The following is a 17,143-nucleotide window of genomic DNA, read 5'->3' on the forward strand; positions in this document are numbered from 1 at the left end:
CCTGGACTCTGTGGTTATGGTTTGTAGTACTACGTTTACATTTGTTCTTTTCAGTCACCTCTATGCTGCACTTTGTGGACCAGAGGATTGTCAGTGTGTCCAACATACATCAGAGTTTGGGCTCCATGATTTCAGTCAGATTGGGGTGACTGTAGCTCAGGAGGTGAGCAGGTCAGCTACTAGTTAGGTTTGTGAATCAAACCCTGGCTGGCAAATGTACTGGGTAACGTACTAAACCCAAGCTGCCCTCTGATGCATCCATCAGAGTGTGAAAGAAAGTATTTAAGCATAGAACAATGTGCTTGGTTGAATGAGGCATGTTGTATAAATGCTTTGTGTGCACAGAGTATCAAAGAGAGCTATATAAGAACCAGTCCATTTACCACTGGGTAATTCATATAGTCTTCTTTTCCAGCGGCTGGAGGACAACATCACCATGTTTGTGAAGAACGAGCTGAAGAAGATCCAGAAGCTTCTGAGTCCAGATCACCCAGAAACTTTAAAGAGCCAGATGGAGGATGAGGAGATGTTTGAAGGAGAGGATGAAGATGAAAGAAAGAGCTGCAGAGAAGCATTTCTGAAGATCACACTCCACTTCTTGAGGAGACTTAAGCAGCATGAGATGGCTGACCATCTGCAGAGCAGTAAGAGAATTTCTCTAAAGACTGAATATTGATCTTTCCTAATAGCTCAAGAAATGGACCAATAGACATTCATCCTTTCAGGGTACTGAAAGGCTATGATATTTATTATATAATAGTTTTTTCTGAATTTCTTACCTTCAGAAACATTTGCTCCACTCTGTAAACGAGAACTTAAAGCCCAACTGAAGAAGAAGTTCCAGTGTGTGTTTGAGGGCATCGCTAAAGCAGGAAGCCCAACCCTCCTGAATCAGATCTACACAGAGCTCTACATCACAGAGGGAGGGACTGCAGAGGTCAATGATGAACATGAGGTCAGACAGATTGAAACAGCATCCAGGAAACCAGACAGGCCAGAAACAACAATCAGACAAGAAGACATCTTTAAAGCCTCACCTGGAAGAGACGAACCAATCAGAACAGTGCTGACAAAGGGAGTGGCTGGCATTGGGAAAACAGTCTTAACACAGAAATACAGCCTGGACTGGGCTGAAGACAAAGCCAACCAGGACATCCAGTTCATATTTCCATTCACTTTCAGAGAGCTGAATGTGCTGAAAGAGGAAAAGTTCAGCTTGGTGGAACTTGTTCATCACTTCTTTAATCAAACTAACGAATCAGGAATCTGCAGGCTTGAAGACTTCCAGGTTGTGTTCATACTTGATGGTCTGGATGAGTGTCGACTTAATTTGGACTTCAAGAAAACTAAAATCCTGACTGAAACAAGAAAGTCCACCTCATTGGATGAGCTGCTGACAAACCTCATCAGAGGGAACCTGCTCCCTTCTGCTCGCCTTTGGATAACAACACGACCTGCAGCAGCCAATCAGATCCCTCCTCAGTGTGTCGACATGGTGACAGAGGTCAGAGGGTTCACTGACCCACAGAAGGAGGAGTACTTCAGGAAGAGATTCAGAGATGAGGAGCAGGCCAGCAGGATCATCTCCCACATCAAGAAAGCTCGAAGCCTCCACATCATGTGTCACATCCCAGTCTTCTGCTGGATCACTGCTACAGTTCTGGAGGATGTGCTGAAAACCAGAGAGGGAGCAGAGCTGCCCAACACCCTGACTGAGATGTACATCCACTTCCTGGTGGTTCAGGCCAAAGTCAAGAGGATCAAATATGATGGAGGAGCTGAGACAGATCCACACTGGAGTCCAGAGAGCAGGAAGATAATTGAGTCTCTGGGAAAACTGGCTTTTGATCAGCTGCAGAAAGGAAACCTGATCTTCTATGAACCAGACCTGACAGAGTGTGGCATCGATATCAGAGCAGCCTCAGTGTACTCAGGAGTGTTCACACAGATCTTTAAAGAGGAGAAACAACTGTACCAGGACAAGGTGTTCTGCTTTGTTCATCTCAGTGTTCAGGAGTTTCTGGCTGCTCTTCATGTCCACCTGACCTTCATCAACTCTGGACTCAATCTGCTGGAAAAACAACAAACAAGCTCTCAGACAGAGAAATACTTCTACCAGTGTGCTGTGAACAAGGCCTTACAGAGCCCCAATGGACACCTGGACTTGTTCCTTCGTTTTCTCTTGGGTCTGAAGACTAATCAAACTCGTTTGCAAGGCCTCATGACACAAACAGGAAGTAGCTCAAAGACCAATCAAGAAGCAGTTCAGTACATCAAGGAGAAGCTCAGTGAGAATCTGTCTGCAGAGAAAAGCATCAATCTGTTTCACTGTCTGAATGAACTGAATGATCGTTCTCTAGTGGAGGAGATCCAACAGTCCCTGAGTTCAGGACGTCTCTCCACAGATAAACTGTCTCCTGCTCAGTGGTCAGCTCTGGTCTTCATCTTACTGTCATCAGAAAAAGATCTGGATGTGTTTGACCTGCATGAATACTCTGCTTCAGAGGAGGCTCTTCTGAGGCTGCTGCCAGTGGTCAAAGTCTCTAAAAAAGCTCTGTAAGTTATGAAGTTTTTATTATTTAATTTGGTTGGTATGTTATGGAAAAACACACTGCCATGAACCTCTGTTTTGTTTTTGTCAAAATCACTGTAATATAATCACTGTACCTTTATATACACGTGACTTGTATTAATGCTGCTGCCCTCTTGTGGCTAAAGTGTAATTATGTTATTGTTATTAGGGAGGATTTGAGAGTAACATGCCAAGTGAGTCAGCACCTTCGCTTTAGCTTAAAAAATCCAAATTCTGATGTCATCAGTTATAGTTGCATGTATTCATTATCATAACTTAACCTTTAATATTGATGTCTTAAAATTATTTTGAGTAAACTAATGTTAAGGTTCAAATATTGGGGAAGGAGAGTACAAACAACCATGGTCCAGAACTTGGTCAAACGATTTTAATGAAATACACGCGTGGGAAGACCAGCTCCGTTCGCAGACCGGGCTGATCTCCGACTTAATCAAAGCATAAACAGATATTTTATACCATCAGGGCTTGAATTTAATGACGCCCCCTCATACGTCACAAACAGAATATATGCATACGTCAAATCAAAACCACAATGACTTTTAACACAGTTTAAAAGAACATTATCTCCTGTCTTCATGGCAGGTACTTCCTGTCACTGCCGGATGCTCGCTTATCATCTTGACACATCAGCAGCAGTTCTGCGACAAACTGCTCTTTTGCAACCCCGAGCAAAACATGATTAAACTTCCACCTATAAATGATTCTCTTTAACTAAGTGTGTGTCTCGTCCTTAAAGGCTCCTCAAAATAACCTGCACGTAGACTCTGCTTTCGGTTTCAGTTCTGCAAAAGGCACACTCTTCAAACCTGCAACTTCCTGTCAGCCTGCAACTTAGTCTTTCTGAAAGACACACACTGTTTAAACATCTGAATGCAATATCAATTTTGTAGATTATATTATTAATGCAATGGTAATGATGATGATTATTAACAATAGCAGCAAAATATCTCTCTAATCTCAATACTCCCTCTCTCGACCTCTGGAACACCAGAGGTCACAATACATTGTGTTGGGTCACTCCTCGGCCCACTCAGCTGCTTCCATGTCCATCCATGGCATCATGGACATCGGGGTCACCACTCCCGCTCTGACCCTCTCTAGCCGTCCTCTGGCTCAGCAAATCAGACAACCTCATGTCATCTAAGTGGTCCAGTAATAAACACCAGCTCCCCCTCGAGAACACTCCATGCGTAAGATTAGGTTTTTTCTGCGTCCCTCTCTTGTGGTCCATCATGCCTCGGGCCTCCAGGATCCTCACCCCCCTGTGGTCGCCGAGATCTTCTGTAAAGCAAACCAAACACCTTTTCCTGCACCTCCCTAACTTATCATCTTTGGGACTCTTTAATCAAAAGCCTGATCCTAATTATCTTCTTGACTTATTGACTTGTATTTATATATATTCTTCAACGTTACTCATCATTTTAAAACTCTTAAAACGCTGCTTTCACGTCCCTGCATGCGTTTCCTGTCGCTTGCCTTATCTAATCATCAACATCCTGTACACAGAAGTCTCGCTGCTGCAAGGCCTCCACTCTGACCTAGAATCTCCTTTCACAAGAAAATCATTATAAGCGCCTATTCTACTAAAAGATCCAAAAAAAACAACCACTTTAATCAATTAAGTTTAAACATATAAGCAATTACTCCTGCATACATTTTATCATAGCTAAACGCTGCCTTGAAACAACTCCTGTGTGTTAACACCAGTGTTGGTCAAGTTACTTGAAAAAAGTAATCAGTAACTAATTACTGATTACACCAATATTCCAATGACAGGTGTGTGATTCATCTGGAAGTTATGTGCGGATTAGTGTACAGTGATAGCAATTTAGTATGTTTTTAGAGGGGGGGGTTGTTTACCTCCGATGGGTGCTCTTTTTCGCTTCCGTTGCGCACGCCTTGAGTGCCGGTCCGAGTCTGATACAGGTATGTCGTCATGCCCCATGTGCAGTGTTGGTTCCCAGTCTGGATTTGTTACATCCATTTCATATGCTGGTTTGCCTGCAATAATGCCAAATCATAAGCTACTCAGTCGACATGATGTGGTTCTGCAGCATCACACATTAGCATGTTTTATCTCATTATCTATGACCTCAGCACGTTGAAAATCACACTAAAAGCCTTTCAAGAGTGATATGAATTAATTTAGAACTCACCGGAAAGAAAATGCCGTGAGCAAACCAACAAAAAGCTGGGGATTGCAGAGAACTCGATATCCCCTCGTCTCACCGCTGCAATCCAAGCCTGACGTCTTTGTTTAGTAATATCGGATACATGGGATCCCTCACGTTGCCTCCAGGATGGAAAACGATGAAAAGAGAGCCCGTTATCCAGCTTCTTGCCTTCACGATCGTGTGATCTAACGTTGCAACCGACAACACAACACGTACGATCCATAGCTGAAATGGTATCCTTTGGCTGGCCTACTGTCATGGCGGAAGGGGGCATGGCCCATCTCCCGTGACATCACGCTCCAAAGCCCTATAGGTGGGAAAATGTACCATGTCGACCAATCAAAAATGATATGGAAACATGACATTTGGTTGTTTAGCAAAAGGGGGAAGTTTTAGGAGTGACCGGCAAGAGAGAGCGAGTGAGCGAAAGAGAGAGAGAGTTTTGATACGTGAGAGATTTGTGACGTTTACCGTGTTTGGTCTCAAGTTAGTTTGTTGTCTTGTGTATTTAGTGTGTAGCTGTTGTTTTGTTTTGTGTGTCAGTTCTACTAGTGATCGTCACAGTTGCTGCCTTAAAGCCAACAAAGGCAGATTGCAGTGTAAACGCTGAGTGACACACCTGCTGTCAGACCTGCAGGTTTATCCCTGTGCTGTTCTCATATGTGTTAGAGTGACACAAACTATTGTTTGACACCTGATTGTTCTGTAAATAGTTTGAAATGATTATATGAAAAACGTCTGAGCCTTGGCTGCATTTTTTGGTAAATAGTACCATATAACTTTGTTGTTTGCAAAACGTGTGCGTATTTTTAAAAGTGTACAATCTCTATTTGCATTTCAAGTTATGAAGATGATTCGTTAAACATGTGTGTGGTTTTTACAGTCAAAATATCACTTTCTACTTGTATTTTAAATTTTGTCTGAATTTAGATAAATTGTGCTGATACAGTTGGTCAAAATGAGAAAATAACAGATTGGCAAGATAAACTGTTTTTAAAGGTAAAATATAGAGGCCACATCAAAAGTAGTCAAGAAGGGTTAAAGGCTAAAAGCAAAGTTGTCACCAAGTACTGTTTATATTTGTGTGTATTGCTGCAGCTTTTTTGAGTATTAATTTGGTGCCTTTGTGTGAAATAATGGTATTGTGAGTGATCCATATAGTCACAAAGAATAGCCACTTGTTTCTGTGCTACCAAAGTTCCCCGGCTTTCATTCAAAATGTGTTTATCGTCAGCACCTGCACATTAAACTACTTAAACATTATAAATGTCTTCAAGCTCACACTGAGGCCTGTGGGGTACTATCAGCCACTGAGACAGTACACACATTTATATGTGTTTGTATATGAATATTTCATACTTTAAGACTGCCTGTTTATTTAAGGGAGATGAACAAAATACATTGGAATTGTACAAAATAATATCATGGATGATAAATTAAATAGATTTTAAGTAGATGCTTGTGCATTCTTAAAGTCTTATATGTTGAACTGAACTATGTGATCTGTTCAAAGCCTTAATCTTAATTTGAAGTGAAATGTGCATTTTGAGTTTATACACTATGTATATAAGGCGACCGTTTCCTTTTGCAGTATTTTTGTGTGGTGTACTTTTCTATGTCTTAACAAAAGGGGAACAAAGGTGTTTAAGTTCACCTAGGATGATGTGTTTTAATTTTCACATGGTCTTGCTTGAATTTGACCCTGACAAAGGCGTATGAACTCTGTCAGCTGTTTGGAGTTTCCATTTTCTAAACTTCTACATTCTGAACCTTCTTCAGCTCTGAACAGATGATGAAACACTGAATGATTTCAAGCTCACACTTTGTCTAATAAACTTACATCTTTCATTCTTTATACAGATTGTGGGGCTGTGGTTTGTCAGAGATCAGCTGTGATTATCTGGCAGCAGCACTGAAGTCCAACCCCTCCCATCTGAGACAGCTGGACCTGAGCTGCAACAACAAGCTGCAGGATTCAGGAGTGAAGCATCTGTGTGGTTTCCTGGAGAGTCCAGGATGTGGACTTGAAACTCTGAGGTCAGTCAGCATGTTTTAGTTGTGCTGAGATGAATATGATGTGAAAGTTGTGCTGACACTAAACTGCAGACATCAGGCTGATATTATACTGATCCACACTGAGGATCTTCATGGTAAAGTCTGTTTTCTTCTTCTCTGGTTTAGTCCATTGACTGCAGCAGAACAATGTTCACATTTCAAACCTTCAAAGAAGAAGAAAAATCCTCCACTGGATAATTCACTGTGAAACTCTCCAACTCTTCATTCCACCTTAAAGTCTGTCTGACACTGAAATCCAAAGCAAAATGTGCGTTTGCTTTACAGACAGCAGTCCAACACAAACATACACACATCATCCAAAACACAGTCCAACATCCAAATCTCCTCCACTGCCAGCATTAAAGATGGGAAAGAGAAGGAGGAACACTCTGACATTCAGGGTTAGAATGAGTTTCATCAAGCAGACTGTGAAGATCAAAGCTGCATTAGAAAGCTTACATGAATGAATGAGTGGACAGAAGTGGACAGAGATCATCTGAAGCACTTCAAAGGCTTTAAATCAGCACATTTCTCTTTATTCTTTATCAACTCTGTTAGTTTCTCTCAGTTTTCTGTGGAATGAAGCTAACAGCAGGCTAATAAGATGCTGACCAATAGGTTTCTATTAAAGGTTGTAATTTGTATATGAAAAAGTGCTTTGGCTCAGCAGGGATCAGCTTACAGGTAGAATACAGCTGCTGGATGGGATTAGCATGTCATAGCTATCTACCAAACTGCTAACTGGGGGATTTCAGGCCATCTATGGATCATTTTTGCTAACTGTTTATTCAGCTTAGGCTCACAGGGCTGCAGCCTGTGCCCTAGCTGTCATAGGGCAAGAGGCGTGGTCCACCTGCACAGGTGAGCAGTCCATCACAGGGCCAACAGAGAGAGACAGAGAAGCACTCTCTCACATCCACACCTACAGCCAATTTAGAAGCACCAATGAACCTAAGCACCATTTCATTGGACTGTGGGAGAACATCCAACCTCCACAGAAAGGCCAACAAGCTTCAACCTACAACCTTCTTGCTTTAAGGCACTAGTGCGAACCACTTTTCCCCATTTCAGCCCAAATCCTGCATCTTCCTGTTTCTGACTCCAGGCCAGCTCCACTAACACTTTCTCATCAGACACTGCCACCTAGTGGAGGAAGTCTTAGTCCCATTTGAAGCTTCAGATGACAGTTAGTTCCTTTACAAAGAGGTGGAGGTGGTGGGGCCACAGCACCATCATCACTGAGTGCCATAGGACACTTAACCTTTGTTTCCATATGCTGGGAACTTCCTGTTGTTCCAAGGAGGACTGGAAAATGTGTGAAGATCTCCCAGTCAGTTCCTCACAGCACACTTCAATCATTTCCCTCCCACAGCATCAGGACCAGGGCTTTTTCTCTCTTTGGTCCCACTAAGAGATTTCCACACAAACACCTCATCAGTGGGACTCTCAGAGCTACCAGCCCTTTGCTACAATCACAAAGCTCTTCATTGAAATCAATGATATCAAAGCTGGAATCAAATGAGTCCAAGTCTTCTGCTGATTCAGCATCACATTCATCTTTGCTCCTTGTCCTGCATCCCCACCATGGACTTCATTCCTTTCCAAGCCAGCCTTGAGTGTCCTTTATTCAGCTCATCCTCTGCTTTACTTTTACACCTGATTTTAGCTGCTTTATCTCTCTTTCAACAAGTTTCTGTGCCTCAATCTTTTTCTTCTCTCCCTCATAACAAGACAGCTTCTTCTGCCTGAGAACATGTTGGAGTGATTTACTAATCCAGGGCTGCTTATTGGGGAAAATGCTTCCTGTTTCCAAAGTAATCCCCATTTTTCCCAGAAAGAAATGTAAGTAGAAATCGATGATCTAAGTGAGAACATGAGCCTTTAAAAAGTCCCAGTGGGTGCAGTCAAAGCAGTCCCTCAGTCCCAGTATAGAGTCTTTGGTCCAGACTGGAACAACTGTGTGCCCAGTTTGAGCTCTCTTCAGTGCTGTGACCTGACAGACCCAGAGGGGCCATCACATCACATTTAGAAGCTCCCCTAATGGAGCCACAACACATGTCCAACACTTAGTCTGTCTTGTTGGACCAACTGGAAGAAATGATTCAAGGACTTAGTCACAGAACAGAGATTCAAATCTCCAAAATCCAACTGGCTGCATCAGGACATATAGTCTGAAACTCTGCACAGTTTCCTGTTTGAAGCTGCTTCCTGTTGGCTTCAGCTGTTTGGAGTTTCCATTTTCTAAACTTCTACATTCTGAACCTTCTTCAGCTCTGAACAGATGATGAAACACTGAATGATTTCAAGCTCACACTTTGTCTAATAAACTTACATCTTTCATTCTTTATACAGATTGAGTGTCTGTGGTTTGTCAGAGATCAGCTGTGATTATCTGGCAGCAGCACTGAAGTCCAACCCCTCCCATCTGAGAGAGCTGGACCTGAGCTGGAACAACCTGAAGTATCCAGATGTGAAGCAGCTGTCTGATCTTCAGCAGAGTCCAGACTACAGACTGAAGACTCTGCTGTAAGTAGAGTGATGGAGTGAGTGGGTGGTGCTGTCAGCAGTATTGTACTAAACACAGTCAGTATGAAACAAAGATCCAGTGTTTCCTGTAAAGCTGCAGCTTCTCAGTGAAGCTGTGAGAGGAGAATGGTGACAGGCTTCAGGATTGGACACAAACACTTCCTGTTTCTGACCTTTATGGTCACCATGGTAACGGCTGACACGCTCTGATCAAACACTGTCAACAGCCAATCAGCTCTCTGAACAAAGCAGCACGCAGACCAATGACTGCATTCATTTCCAAGTTTAAAGCAGTGAAGAACACAGTCTGTAGGTGAGGAAGAATTTAGTGAGAGCAGATGTTTGGATGGAATTCCTCCAGTTAACAGCTGGAACCGTCCATCTGGATTGTTGGGCTTGTTGTTGGGGTTCCTACAGAGCTCAGAGTGGACACACCAAGGTTCTTCTAATGAATGAAAGTCCAAACTCAAACTAGGAGGGAAAAACATTTTCATCAACTTCAATAAAAATCCAAAGATTAGAAAAAGTGAAGCAACAATGAGTCCTAGTACAGTCCCAGCACTGAAGTCCCTGCTGCTCTTTATACTGGATGTGCTGCATCACTGATTGACAGCTGATGAAGAGTCTCTGGAAACACTCGTTTATCTCCTCTGCTCTTCCTTCTTCTCTCTGCAGGTGGAGCTGGTGATGGTAAACAGGACGGTGTGTGTGCTGAGAGAGGAGGAGCTGTGTCCTGATGATCCAGAGAGGTTGAAGCAGCAGCAGCTTGTGTGTAGAGACGCTCTGACTGGGCCATGTTACTGGGAGGTGGAGAGGAGAGCTTCATCCAGCAGTGACTGACAGAGGAATGAGAAGAAGTGCAGATGACTGTCAGTGCTGCAGAGTGAACTGCTCTGAGAACAGCTCCACTGTCAGACACAATGTAGAGTCCAGCATCATCCCTGTGTGTCCCTCTGGATCTGACAGAGGATCATCAGTGTATCTGGACTGCTCTGCTGCTGCTCTGTCCTTCTACAGTCTCTGCACAGTCTCTGTCTGACTCTGGCTTCAGACCCTCCTGGATCAAACTCACCTGGAAAGACTTTCAAACATCACTCAATAGATTTGAATACAGAATATATTTGATATATACTGTAGATGTACTGTAGAGTTGCAGTTTGTCACTTGTAAATACAGTCTGTGAGCAGCTGTGAGCTGAAAGATCTTTCTAGAAACAGGAAATGTTTTCACTCTTCTGTTGCTTTTTCATATATTTCCACAACATTAATATTGATCCCACCTGTCTCACCTGTTTCATGCTTTTATACATAATAACAGGACACGTGTGATCTGAGCGCTGCTGTGGTTGCTGTGCTGCACGTCTTCATTTAGATAACAGAGACATCTAGTGGTTCAGAGGGAGAACTGCAGGAGGTGGAGCTGTGTTTTAGCATGGAAAACTTTTTATCTTTTAGGCGCAGATACAAATATGACAAGTATCAGTGTGAGATACAAAAGGTCACATCAGTCAGCAGAGGGAACAGTGATCACACAGCAATGTAAGAATAGAAACATAACAGTGAATCTGGACATGTATACAGATGGAAGCAAACAAACAGGATGTAACACTACATTAAAGCCACAAATGTGAAGAAAACAAACACAAAGGAAAATATATTTGATCTCAGGAATCCAAATCAGATGCGTTAGAGCAGGGGTCGGCAACCCTGGAGGAGCAGAGACCTGAGGCGGCCGCCGGTCCGAGTGTCAGGTGAACTGAACTTCAGGTAAGAAGTTATGACCTGCAGTCTGTCTGGGTCAGATATAAACCAAGTTTAGGTGGAGTTTATTTTCCTTGTGCTGACTTTTTACAGTCAGTTATAATAACTCCCACTCAGAGGAGACCAGAGATCACATTAACATGTGTGTCTCTGTATTAAGAAACATGACATATTGGCCCAGTTTATTTTTCTTATCATTGTTGTGAGGAGACCATAAATAGCATTTGTATTTTCTGTTGTACAGTTCATTTGCTGTTATGGATAAAAAGTCTTTTTTTGTTTCAAAATAGCTGATAAATATTCGTTGATAGCTGCAAACATCTGCGCACAAATATAATCCTATGAAGTGGTTCTATATAGTGTGTAATTTATTGCTAATGCAATCATATGGCACATTGACTTCTGAGGAAATGTTAGATGCACTCATCATCAGAAAGGTGTCCGACCTAAACCAGGAGGTTTAGAGCATCATAGAGTTTTTGTGGTTTGTTTTCTTTAAGTCATTTCACAGATTTTCTCTATAATTTCAATTCCTTGAATAAAACAACAAACTTAGGGGATGATTTTGTAATCCGACTTTATGTATGAAAGATTTGACTAAACGTAAAACAATCTTCCAACTCAGTCGTCATTCTTATCTTGTGAAATCAAACCAAACGTTCTGTTGTCTCTAAATCAGGGATTGATGAAATCTTTGATTGCATCCATTTATAAACATGTTCTCATTCATATTAAATCATAGTCTAAGTCCTTCTTTAGAGGGATAAATGTCATTCATTATCTTCAAATGTGTTTCTGTTGTTTTGGGGGGAAGTTTGAAGTCCATTGTTCAAAGTCTGTTAATGAAACTTTATGAAGTTTATGTAGGATGTTTTTCCTATTTTGTGTTTGTTTGAATTATGATGTATTTCTGACTCTTGCTGCCATGATGCCAGGTCTCTCTTGAAAACCACATTTTTAATCTCAATTAAATTTTCACCTGGAGAAATAAAGATGATAATAATAATTTTGTCTTCAGGGAATCATTTCTCTGTAAAACAGCTTCTTCTGAAACTCTTGTTACATTTCTTGTTTACTGTTTGCTGGTTGTAGAAAAATGTCATCGTCTCTGTGTGAACTTAAACTCTACATAAGCCCAATAGAGGAGTGGAGGACGTGCTTTTGATTCTACTTCACCTGATTGTCAAACATGTAGAGAGTAAAGGACTTCAGTTCATCGATTTCTCTGCTTCTTTCAATAACACAGCCCCAGATTTGAATCAAAAGACTTTTAGAACAGTTTGAAATCCGGACAAACCTGATCAAGTGCAGTCATATAAATATCTTGATGACAAATGCTATTATTTTTCTGTAAAGCAAATTGACCTAAAAGTAAAGTAACCTTGATATGTCAGGATGTAGATGTCCCACCCAACAACGTCATCCAGCCCTGAAACATCGGTACTGCTCAAAGCAGCATTGCTGTCCACACGTCCATCAGAGTGTTTCTTTGGACTTCATGGTGTTGCTGCTCCCAGTATTCTCTGAGACAACCTCTGAGGCCGTCACAGAGCAGCTGTATTTGTACTGACATTACATTACACACAGGTGCACTCTATTTAGTCATTAGCACTCATCAGGCAATGTCTATGGGCAACTGACTGCACTCAGACCAAAGGGGGCTGAATAATAATGCACATAACAATTCTCTTCACTCTGCTGACAAGAGATTCAACCCCCACTATGAGCACCTTCTAAAGAGCACCATTGAAAGTATCCTCACCAACTGCATCACTGTGTGGTATGACTCCTGCACTGGGTCCTGCAGGAAAAATATGACAACGGGTAGTGAGAGCAGTGGAGAGGATTGCAGGGTCCTCTCTTGCCTCCCTCCCCAGGAGATCTACTGTGCCTGCCTCATTCGAAAGGTCCTCTTCATTACAGGTGACTCCACTCATCTCTTCAACAGCGTCTTCAGTTTGCTGCCATCAGGAAGGATACTGAAGAGACCTTTTGACCTTTACATTTTCGTTAATATCTTTAAAACAGAAGCAGCAGAAACGAGAATTTTAGCAGCACAAACCAGCACAAGCGTAGCACAGTTGATTGACACCAGTTTTGTTTGATTTAATTAATGTGGGGGGGCTGGTTGACCTCTGGGGACCTCTAGAAATTTTCTTGAATATCTTTAAAATGATAGCAGCACAAACAAAAATTTTTACAGCACAAACGTAGCATAAACGTTTGATACCACTTTTGTTGGATTTGAAGAAGGTGGGGGGTCGCGGGAAAAACCAGCAAAAGAACTCGAGCAGCCGGGCTATGTAAAAGGTGTAGGGGGGCATGTTTGCGGTCACGTCCAGCGGGTGTGTGCTGTTTGGGTCATCTGTTACCAGGCAAACTCCAATGCAGCAGGCTGCTGAACACACACAGGCCTCCTGCATCCTCCTCTTCAGCTCTGCTTTCCCGATATCGTGACCTAAGCAGGGTCGGGCCTGGTCAGTACTTGGATGGGAGACCGCCTGGGAAAACCAGGTGCTGTAAGCTTTTGCACTTCCACACACAAACTGCAGAGGGCACTTCTGCTCCTGCTTGTGCTTAGAGGCATGAGAAGTTAACATTTATGGGTGATAAAATCCTTTTTCTATATTTTTAACATGAGAATATCAGTTTTCCATCTTGTGTTCCAGAGTAATCGGACAAAAGACAAACGTAGAACAAGGAAAAAAGAGGCCAAGTGTCTCACCTATAAAACAAAATGACTGTTTTCTGAATAGTCTCACACAGATAAACATTTGCAGGGAATACCTTTTCCTTCAAAACAAACGTCACAGACTGTGTTTTTCTTTACTGATTGTATTTGAGTAGAAACTCAGATTAAAATGGCATCAGTGCTCATAAAATGATTTAACTGTAAAAGTAGGTGTAGTGGATCACTTTGCATAGATCTAGATAAAAGTGCTGTAAGCAAAGACTACAGTGGTCATTGAGCAGCTGTTCCTATAATGTGAATCTGGGATAAAGGCACAGATTATTTGTTTGCCTTTGTTTCCTGGTTCTTTCTTTCTTATCCAAATGGAAAAAGAGAGCATAAAAGTACTGTTTACAAGCAGCTTATCTATCTCATTGTGCCCACTATCATAAAATCTTGGTTGACTGAGCACTGAGCCATCTACCACTCGAAATTGAACCTGTGTGGGACAACAACAAAGTCCAGTATACTAAGTTTCAGTAATGTGCAGTTTTTTCTGTGGAAGATGTAAATCTAAATAGATGTCCTATTGTATGCATAATATACCACTGAACTTTATAAAACAACTTCTAAAAGCAAATTTCGATTTATTTTAGATTTTCTCAAATCCAAACAGTGCTAAAAGCATGCACACAGTCAAATATTTTTCATACGAGGTGCTGAAGGTTCTGCAATGTTCTGTCAGTGCGCCCCAGGGCAGCTGTGGCTACAATGTAGCTGCCATCACCAGTGTGTGAATGTGTGAATGATGTATCTGTGGCTTTTTGTCACACTTGGAAACCACGGTGTTGTGCAGCTATTTTCCTTGTTGCAGGGTTTTTAAAAAACTGCAGTTTTGATTTTAGTGAAAGACACCGTCTCATGACTCATTGAGTGCCGCGACTGACAAGCCAATCCGTGGCCTGCAGTCTGACGATGTCACATTTCCTGACTGCTTGGAACCCCGACTAAGTCGTCCTGTAGCCCACATCATAATGTTTCCATCTCTCTGCTTGACTGCGGGGATGCTATTTTTTGCATCACACTCCTATTTCAAAAGGTCAGTTAAAGCCACATAATTGGAATTTGGTTTCATCTCCCCACAGCACTTTCTCCAAAGTCTTCCCTGAATCATTTAGATGTTCACTGGCACTTGAGATGGGCCTATACATGTTTCTCCTTGAACAGGTAGCTACCCTATGTTAGCCTAGCTTTCTATCACTGATGCTCTGTGTGTATTGTTATAGTTCAAAATATGGGGATGGAGACAAGAGACAAGAGAAAAAACCACAATAACAACACTGGTCCGGCCGGGTTAAGTCAAAAGATGATTTTAATGATCACACGCGTGGGAGATGGACACTGATGCAGACAGCCTCAGATCTCAAAATGGTGGAGCATTGATCAAACTCTTATAGCCTCTGGTGCCTCCACCTTATCATAAAAGCCTAAACATTCACATGCTTTTCTCTCACACGGCGCCTAAGCTACGACCTTGGCTCCCCGTTTATCTGCTCCTGCTGAGTTGGGGCAGAAAACTCCAGCATGCTCTGTTCTCTTCTAATCAGACAAATAAGGCGATGGCTTTCTGCAGCAGTATTATGCATCATAAAACAATATCATTCATCCACAATAAATCAGCAGTCTAATGTAATGCAAATCAGTTTAACTAATGCAATAGTTATCAGCTTCTTCTAATTCAGGAGAATAATGCAAACTAAAACTACATAATAATTCACAATCTTTAGTTAGGGGTATAACATGGCATAAAATAATATTATAATCTAACAGTATGCTGCTGCCTCTCTCTCATGTTACTTAAAAAATTAACCCCACAGCTTCAATAACCGTATCTAAAAATCTCTCAGTGAAAGTTACGGTTGTAGGTTTGGAAACATTTTGGGGTAGCCAGTGTTAAATAGAGACAGGGCCACATTCTTTATCTAGTCATTGTAATGAAAGAAGCACATTAAAAACTATATGAGAGTTTGCTTTTAACAAGCATGTAATGACTCTACTTAGTTTAGGTAGTCTTAGGGAGTCAAACTGAAAGTAGCATTTTGTGGATGTTTTCCCTGCTGCCCGATCCCATCAGTCTCTTAAAGCATCATTTTTTATGCGCCCTGGTGTGACAGTGGTTTCATGGCGCTACAGGTTACCTGAGCACATCAGGTATATTACGGTTGAAAACCAGTGCCCGGCCTTCCAGTGGGTGTTCGACCCCTCGTGCACAGCTCAGGAGTCTAAACGACCCAGCAGTTATGGACATGTGTGTTTTTGGTGTGCTGTCCCTCGTTCTCCCTGCTTGCAGGTATATCTGTGTGTGTGTGTGGATGCCGGAGTTTCTGAGAGCACCTGTTTACAGGCACCTTCAGGCCTGGTGGGTGTGGCCCTGCCAGGTGGTTGGCCACACTTGAAGACCATCACACAGCTGATCAAGCCTTGTCAGAGGAGCTACTTGAGAATGCGGTGGCGCTCTCTCTGACGCTGGATCATTGCGTGACTTCACGTTAGTCTCTCGGCCAGTCAGTACGGATAGTCTGCCGCATTGTATGTGTCTTACGGCTGCCTGTTTGTTATCTCCCCAGGAGAAGCGTGGAGACGAGAGGGCAGCGAGCACGGGGTGCTCAGACACTGAGGAGCGGAGACAAGGAACACTAGCACTGGGAAGAGGACATTTCACGGGAGTCGGGAACGCACTGCGGATTTATTGTTATTTTCCATTCACTGTAAATAAACGCACTGCTTGCATTCAGAGCTCCGTGCCTGGCTCCTCCTTCCTCACATCCCCACGGTTGACGCTGGCCAACCGTGACAAATAGCTTTTCTTAGATTCATTATTAGTTCAACATTGACAAATAGTAGTTGACTAATATCAGGAGCCAAAAAGAAAACAAAAAACAAACTAAATAAATATTTCAGACGCTGAAAATAAATTATTACGGTTGTTTAAATTTGCTGTCAGCAAGTTAGGTCTAATGCATGTAGTCAATCTAATGAATCAATATTACATGTAAAAAGTACAGAACTGAAAATGAAACTAAAATATAACGGTAAATGAACTGGTTCTTGTATAAAACCTTTCTACTCTCTACAACTTGCCTCATTCATGCACTCACTTTTTTCTATGCTTTTTCTCTGTAAGTGCTTTCTATCTAACATTAATACGCATTCATCCTCCTGATGGATGCATCGGAGAGCAACTTGGGGTTAGCATCTTGCCCAAGGATATTTGGCATGCAGGCTGGAGCAGGCGGGGATTGAACCAGCAACTTTCTGATTAGTAGGTTTCCTGCTCTACCTGAGCTACAGACACCCCAATTTG

The 17,143-nt window shown here is 42.2% G+C and overlaps 1 protein-coding gene across 1 annotated transcript in view; it reads left to right on the forward strand.

Annotated features, from left to right (window-relative positions):
• Positions 1 to 17,143, forward strand: part of LOC146676615 (protein NLRC3-like) — an 88,885-nt gene that overhangs the window by 304 nt on the left and 71,438 nt on the right. Inside the window, exons 2-6 of the mRNA XM_085401224.1 lie at positions 84 to 163; positions 416 to 644; positions 990 to 2,556; positions 6,628 to 6,804; positions 9,175 to 9,348. Of these exons, the coding sequence (XP_085257350.1) occupies positions 84 to 163; positions 416 to 644; positions 990 to 2,556; positions 6,628 to 6,804; positions 9,175 to 9,348 (2,227 nt within the window). The remainder of the gene's footprint in view (positions 1 to 83; positions 164 to 415; positions 645 to 989; positions 2,557 to 6,627; positions 6,805 to 9,174; positions 9,349 to 17,143) is intronic.

This window comes from Rhamphochromis longiceps, linkage group LG3, assembly GCF_057381845.1.
Source record: "Rhamphochromis longiceps isolate RC_006_pf linkage group LG3, R_longiceps_female_GT1.1, whole genome shotgun sequence".
Lineage (NCBI taxonomy): Eukaryota > Metazoa > Chordata > Actinopteri > Cichliformes > Cichlidae > Rhamphochromis > Rhamphochromis longiceps.